Here is an 8,289-nt window from a genome sequence, read left to right as displayed (position 1 = left end):
AGATTGTGAGTCGAGCGCCTTATCCACCTGGCCATGCCGGGCTGTTGTTAATGGATTATTTATTTTGCAATTACTTTAACAATGTACTTCTTTAATTGCAAAACGAGATATATTGATTAATCATTATAAAATGTTATCATTATGCCTGATTTGTATAACGATGAATGATGAAATAGTTTTTAAGAACGTCTTGAAGCTTCTGCAACGGTATAATTATTTATCATTTGGTAAGTAATGACTAGTTAATGGTAAGCAGCAAAAAACAAACAAACAGAAAATACTTTATAGCCTACCAAACATAATTTTCAGACAGTTTTGTTATGTACTCTAAGTGATGGTCAAAGTTTTTGTTCTCTGCTTGGCACTTAGAGAGCCCAGACTGTGAATACGAGGATTCCGATTTCTGTCCCTTTTCCGATTGGACAATTAAGAGTACTCTAAAGTTGTCGATGGATGATGTTGACTAGCTAACTTCTCTTCAGTCTAACAGTTTACATTGAGGGACGGCTATACGTGGATAGCACTTGTATTTCTAACACAAAAAAATAAGATTCCTTCTTTGCAACATACAATACAAATTAATACTTGGTCTACATTGGTTCTGATTTCAAGGTCATTTGGTAATTTCAGGAAAGGAATAGTATTTGACTGTTCACATTGGTGACATAGATATGTACAGTTCCTTGCAAAAGTGTTCCGCACCCCTGCAAAGTTTCCACATTTTGTTGTTGTCTGAGCTTGCAGTCATGAAACCTTCAAATGGGTTCTTTATATTTAGAATCTACACAATTTACTCCTAGCTGAGAAAGCTAAATAAATACTGATATTGTATAAGTTAGATTTTCAAAGAAAATTAGAATAATCTCAATTACATAAGTATTCAATCCTTTTGCTACGGCAACCATAAATCAGTTCAGGTGTAAAAGATTAGTTTGAAAGGTCAAAACATTTATGTAATGGTAGTCAAAGTGGTTTAACTTGACTTCAGAGTAAATGCATCTGTTAAAGCCACAACTCACATTGTGATACGACAAACCAACCATGAAGACCAAGGAGCTTTCCAAGCAGGTCAGGGATAAAGTGGTAGAGAAGCACAGTTTAGGAGAAGATTACAAGAACATTTCAAAATCTCTGATTATCCCTTTGAGTACGGTGAAGTCCATCATTAAGAAGTAGAAAGTACTTCATACCACCGAGTCGCGACTCAGATCAGGCCACCCTTCCAAACTAAGCAGCCGTACAAGCAGGAAACTGGTTAGAGATGCCGCTGTGAAGCCAACAGTGACTTTGAAAGACTTGCAATGTTCCATATCTGAGATGGGAGTCAGTGTTCATACATCGATAATGTCACGGTCTCTACACAGAGCTGGCCTGTATGAGCGAGTGGTAAGAAAGAAGCCATTATTGAAAAATAATCATCTTACATCTCGTATTGAGTTTGCGACAAAACATATAAATAATACTGCAGACATGTGGTAGAAAAGTTTGTGGTCAGACTAGAAAAACATTGATCTTTTTGGTCCAAATTCAAAGCATTACATCTGGCGCAAGCCCAACACAGCATATCACCCAGTCAACACCATCCCAACTGTCAAGCGTGGTGGGGGCAGCATCATGCTATGGGGATGCTTCTCATCAGAAGGGACTGGGAAGCTTGTTAGTGTTGAAAGGAAGTTGGATGGTACAAAGTACAGGTGAATTCTAGAGAAAAATCTGATTGAGTCAGCCAAGAATCTAAACCTGGATCGAAAATTTGCATTTCAGTGGGACAATGGCCTGAAACACAAGGCCAAAGCTAAACTGGAGTGGTTTCAAAAGAAGAAAGTGAATGTCCTGGAGTGGCCCAATTAAAGTTCCTGACTTGAATCTAATGGAATATTTATGACGAGACATGAAGATTCAGTCCATCTACGATCCTCAACGAACATGTCAGAATTGGAGCAATTTTGCCAGGAAGAATGGGCAGAAGTTACACCATCCCACTGTGTAAAGCTGGTAGAAACCTATCCAAAATAACTCACAGCAGTAATTGCTGCCAAAGGTGCTTCCCCCAAGTACTGACTTAAGGGACTGAATATTTATGCAATCAGCAAATTTTAATTTATATATGTTTTCTTTTCAGGTTTTGCTGATATTCAACCTTCTTCACACAGAAAAGTGTTAAGTTAATTTGAAAAATTGTTTACATTATTTGTATTTCATTAAAATATTTCATTATTGGTAGGGGTGAATACCTTTGCAAGGCACTGTATATGTATCCCATATGCATATATAAATTTCTCTCTATCAATCATATTTCAAAATATACAATACAAACAAGATGTTTTCAAATAAGTACTTTGATGAAAAAGAGCCCATTTTCCGAAAGCGCTCAGGTTATTGAGTTTCTTTTCTTACGTTTTCAAACAACGAAAATAATGTTTTTAACTTAAAACGAAACTATTGTTTTTCAGGTTACAAAAATTACAATTAATCAGGTTACAGATTACAAAAATAGGGAGAGTCAAGAATAAACAGCCCATCAAGTTCTGTGGTAATTTACCGTTTACTGCCATCACATCTACTGGAGTTGACCTGCTTTTGTGATTCGTGAAAAATGTTCCAACACGTTTTCCCTGGATGATCTTTAAAATGGCGTTTTCTTGCATTCCGTTACATATAATCACAGATACACCTCTGTCTAAAGCCCAACTGGCGGCTTTTACCTGTAAATAAATTAAATATCGTTAATTACCAGAAACATTGTAATAGTACTTCTCATGAAACGATAGACTTTTACATTAATAATAATTGTTTCAAAATACTAAGAAATAGTGGGCTACTTGTGTTTAATTTCTTTGTTTGTAATTTTTTAGGCTTAGCTTTACAGGGCTATGTAAAGAATTACATTACATTATTGCTCACAAAGGGATTGAATCGTACGACAATACATATTTATGGTATAAGAGAGAACCTATTTCACCTTAATACTTGCAAACCAGTACTTAATATAAAGAACTGAGCTCCAGTTGATCTCTTTAGTGTTAGAGATTTCTAATATCTACATTATGTATTTTGACCACTAATGTCTTGATATTGAAACGACTCAAACGTTTTGTTTTAGTATTGGTACCCTCACTGCCTCTTCTGGTTCTCATCAAATAAATAAATACTTTCAGGTCTGTTTTTACTTATTTTCTTTCTTAGAACAACATAAATTATAGTTTGTTCATAAATTTTTGAACCACTTTCTTAATTGAATAGATTAGGAACGGAACCAGATAAACAGTTATGGTTTGTGACACGTGGGAGACTGACGTCTGCGGGTTTTACCTCTAGAAATAAATATCGTTGTAACAGTTAAAAAGCTAGTGTAAAAACCACAGTAAGCGAAACAAACTAACAAAAGACTTTTATGAAGAAAACGTCAGACTGAAGAGGACGCATGTATGTGTTGAAACTTTTTTTCTCTAATTTCAAGTCTACTGTCAATTTTTTCCATTTACTGCAGTTTTTCTGTTATCTTTTTAACTGTTACACACAATATTCTAATGGTAAAATCGTCAGACATTGGAATCCCACATGCCGCAAACCGCAACTGTTTACAACTAATTTAGGTAAGGTATGGGAAGGGTATAGTCTATCAAACTAAGGTACCGGATATTAGAATATTACGTGTCCCAATAATAAACGGAATTGCGACGATTATTCCGGAGATACTAGCATGCACGTAGGCGGAAATAGATTATAGAGCCTGGAATGGTGATTAGGGCGCTCGACTCATAATCTGCAGTCGCAGGTTCGAATGTCCGTCACCGACATGATCGCCCTTTCAGCAGTGGAGTCGTTATAATGTGGCGGTTAATACAACTGCTCGTTGGTAATAGAGTAGCCCAAGAGTTAGCGGTGGGTGGTGTTAACTAGCTGTCTTCCCTTTAGTCTATCACTGCTAAAGTAGGGATGGCTAGCGCAGGTAGCCATCGAGCAGCTTTGCGCGATATTTAAAACAAACCAAATCATTTAGCGAGCCACCAACGGTGCTCTTGTCGAGATCTATTAACGGCGCCACTAGCTGAAATATTGAATATTTTAAAATAGACAACCTTCCTGGTGGATTAAACAACCTTTCGATCCACTTCCATGTATCTTCACCAATCGAACGAAACGTCGTTTAATCACTAGTTCATCAGACACTGTCTGATGCTATGCTACATGCTATGTTGTTCAAATAACATTTGTATTACACACATATATATATATATCGATATGTACTTCCGCGGGGTCGACGAAAGTGTTCTGTTTCAAAAGTAAATAAAACTACAGTTAAAACTACAAAACTAAAATTAAGAGTAATAGATATTTTTATTCCTTGCTTTTGAAATTCATATGTCATGTTGTGTTATAGCCTACAGAGTGCATAATTGTTCACGTGATTGATAATATGCACACGTTTTACTGACGTCACAACAGTACAACTTGTAAAGGTAAGCGTCCCTTACGTGACGTAATTTGAATGTCTACTGCTTGACCGATAGACAACACATTACGGTATAGTGGTGCAATACGTTAAAATAGGTGACCCCTCCAAACGGTTTTCGGCCCTCTTTCGGGAAGATAAGTCGAAATGCAAAGTTGTTTTATTATCGAAGTAAAAAACTGTATGGATAAGAAATAAATACAAGGAATGCATTTCACTAAACAGTAATATTCACAATGTCATGTAATACCCTAACGGGGCTGTAAGCATTTTATTTCTTCTTTACTCCTTTCAATCGTTCCTTTATTATTATTAATCTCCTTATTGATATAATAATGACGTACGGACGTAATTCGAATATTAAGTGTCCACAACATATCGCAACCATTACAAAAATATTCTTATAGTTCTGCAGCCAGCTTTTATAATAGAAGCTGTTTTTCCTCATGCAAAGTCAGGCGTTTCCCTTTAGTGACAACTGTTTGCTTGAATTTCTTCTATACGCCTTGCTGTATCTATTCCCAAAGTTTCGCTTCCCTACTGTGTGCGTTATTAGTGCTAAATATCTGTCACCAAATCTTATTAACGCCATAAGAAACAATTCAACTGTGTATATTTGGATCCTAGTTCTAATTATATAAAAGGCGATCTAATAGGACTTGTAACATTGCAATTAAGTGTTATATTTGGATGTGATAACACTCTCACATATCCATATATTTTTTTTAATCAACTGTTTCCAGAAATTAACAAGGTTCATCATATCTCAGTTCAAATGTTTTACGAAACTAGTTTTTCATTTCCTAAACATAGCATAAAGTATGAGCGTAAAAATGTTTCGCAAGTTCATTAATGGTACTGTGAACAAATTCATGAAATAATAAAACACAGCCATAACTGTGTAGTTGAATTATTAAATGTGTATTGTGTTTTTTAGTTTTCAACTATATAAAATGTTAACAATTTCACATGGCTAGAAACTAAACTACCAGTTGCATCCTATTCTACAATGTCTCATTAGTATTGAAACTAGATGGAAAGTGTTTTTGTTTGTTTTTTATACAGAAAGTAAAGCGGACAAGAAGGAGAGAATAATCATGCATTTTATTGCCCAAACTGGTCAGTAATGATTAAAATATTTGTTACTTTGCTTACATCACTCTTAGTAATATCTTTAGTTGTGATACAGAAATTAAAAAGGAATTTTAACAGGAAGATATGTTTGTTGAATAATTATTTATATCCTTCTCTGTACTTGATGTTAGTTTGTTTACTAAATTCGACACGAACTAATTTATACTTTTCAAATTCATGTAATGTCTCAACAGATTAAACAGGTTTGTTATGAAACATAATACAAAATATTGTTAAGCTACTCAGTATCCATAGATTCAATAAGTGAAGGTATCTCAATCAGAATGCGGAATGTACTTGGGGACAATCTACTGAAATAGTTTGGGAACCAGTGGTGTATATGACACTTATTATCCAATAAAATAATTTATCTGTTTGATTATAAAAGAATAATAATTTGCCCTTACTTTGGCATTCATTCCACCTAAACCCAATTCAGACTTTTCACCGTAGACAATGTCTCCAACAGCTCCAGGACAATAAGTGTGAAGAAGGCGAGCATCATCTTCTTCTGGAGGAAGGTTAAAGATACCGTCAACACTGGACATCATGATTAGAACATCAGCACCACACTCCACAGCTACGTGTGCAGCAAGACTGTCGTTATCTTTCACAGTGATAATCTAAGAAGGAAAAAAATGTTTTCACATTTAGGAAAACAATAGTAACTCGATAAAATAATTTTCTTTAAAATTCTATGAACCTAAAATTTCAACTTAAAGGCGTAAAAACTTATAATTATAAAAATAGACCTAAATCTTTATAATCGTGGCAAATAGATAATGTACGTCTACATAGTTACTACATTATCTCTTTCTCCCTCCATGTATATATATGATGTACACGTCTTGTTACCTTTAAAGTTTGTTTCCCGTTGTCGCTGCCTTTGCTCTAGTCTATAAGTTCCAAAATTAGGGACAACTAATGCAAGGAATTGTTGTGTAGGTTTTTGCAAATATTCGAAACAAACTAAAACAAATCTTTTCCCATGCAATCTTAACATTGCACGATAAGGTTTAAGCTGTTTATCAAAACTAAAATCAGCATTGAACTACTCACAAGCATCTTCTGCAAATTACAGAAGGTTACATACATGCCAAGCAGTTTGGCATCTGAAAACTCACATATAGATATTAGTTTAGAATACCAGAGACTAACGCTACGATATCAAATTTCACGGAAAGCTTGAAAAAATTGATTAAGATAAGCAAAGGCAGTTGCCTTGAATATCAAGTATAATATTTCAAAGTATGATTTATTTCGTGACAGTTTAAGAAACAATCTCTGAATCAATGGCAGAAAATTTGACTAGAAAGATTTGGTAAGCCCAAGAGTGAGGTACATGACTGTGTAAAACACGATCTAAGTTCCATTGTACCGTGCTTGTTATCTTAGTAGTCATTAAGGAGATTCTAGTGGACCACCCGTTCACTATGACCATGTTATTTAGACACTATTTTAGTACCTCTCTCTCTCTTCTCTTCGTGTTATTTAGACACTATTTTAGTACTTCTCTTCATGCTATTTCGACACTATTTTAGTACTTCACTCTCTTTCTCTTATGCTATTTAGACACTATTTTAGTACTTCTCTTCATGCTATTTCGACACTATTTTAGTACTTCATTCTCTTCATGTTATTTAGACACTATTTAGTACTTCTCTTCATGCTATTTCGACACTATTTTAGTACTTCATTCTCTTCATGTTATTTAGACACTATTTTAGTACTTCTCTTCGTGCTATTTCGACACTATTTTAGTACTTCTATCTCTTCTCTCCATGTTATTTAGACACTATTTTAGTACTTCTCTTCGTGCTATTTCGACACTATTTTAGTACTTCTATCTCTTCTCTCCATGTTATTTAGACACTATTTTAATACTTCTCTTCGTGCTATTTCGACACTATTTTATTACTTCTCTCTCTTCTCTTTATAATATTCTTGCACTTCATTCAGAAAAAGCCTTCGTTTTCTCCGTTTGAATCGTTCTACTCTTCTGTTTTCATTCTGATTTAAGAGCAAGTCGGATATATCTGTAGTTCACCGCTCCTGTACGCAGACGTACGTTTTTGAGACGTTTTGTAGCACCTCTTGACAGCACCTCTTCCGCCGAAGCTTCCCTAACTTCTCTTACGGCTGACTTTTGAGAGAATTGGTGTCATCGTGATCGCATCCACACCTGTTGCACTTGTAATACCTCGAACATTTTGCTACTTTCTTTACATCTACAGGTTAGCTTTGAATTCCACCTCTTTTTTATATAGACAAGAAAAAAAACACCTACAGATTCTGGCTCGTTATCTCAGCAGTACCTTACAGGTTTCACAAAAAGTTTGAAATGGTGACTATTTTATAGATAAATCATCAATCTTCACTGACAAAAACAAATCATAACTTCTTTGAATGTTATCCAACTATAGCTCAGCGTATACCTCTGGATTCCTCACAAAATAATGTAAACTAGCAGAAACCCGCAAAACATTTCCAGCCAAATTAGTATCTTTATCGTAAGAGTACTTCTTTAGATATAACATTTCTAGCACAATACAAACTAATTGTAATCGCAGACAACAAAATGTGTAAATCCACTTGTATATAGTACGTACTTTATAAAGCTTTAACTTAAGTTAGGCCTAAATTCGATAAAGAGATAAATTAACACTGTAAACTGTGTAAGTTTTTTTTTTTTTTTTTTT

The 8,289-nt window shown here is 34.8% G+C and overlaps 1 protein-coding gene across 3 annotated transcripts in view; it reads right to left on the bottom strand.

The window, feature by feature from the left end:
* LOC106458929 (delta-1-pyrroline-5-carboxylate synthase-like) overlaps nucleotides 1-8,289 on the bottom strand; it is a 65,195-nt gene that overhangs the window by 17,051 nt on the left and 39,855 nt on the right. For all 3 annotated transcript variants that reach the window (XM_013918497.2, XM_022385305.1, XM_022385306.1), the window contains 2 exons: nucleotides 5,998-6,213; nucleotides 2,543-2,705 (listed from right to left, as the gene is read on the bottom strand). In XM_013918497.2, coding sequence (XP_013773951.1) covers nucleotides 2,543-2,705; nucleotides 5,998-6,213 — 379 coding nt within the window. The remainder of the gene's footprint in view (nucleotides 1-2,542; nucleotides 2,706-5,997; nucleotides 6,214-8,289) is intronic.

Source organism: Limulus polyphemus, unplaced genomic scaffold, assembly GCF_000517525.1.
Source record: "Limulus polyphemus unplaced genomic scaffold, Limulus_polyphemus-2.1.2 Scaffold534, whole genome shotgun sequence".
Taxonomy (NCBI): domain Eukaryota; kingdom Metazoa; phylum Arthropoda; class Merostomata; order Xiphosura; family Limulidae; genus Limulus; species Limulus polyphemus.
Note: the sequence above shows the minus strand (reverse complement) of the source record. Positions and strands in the feature narration are given on the sequence as shown.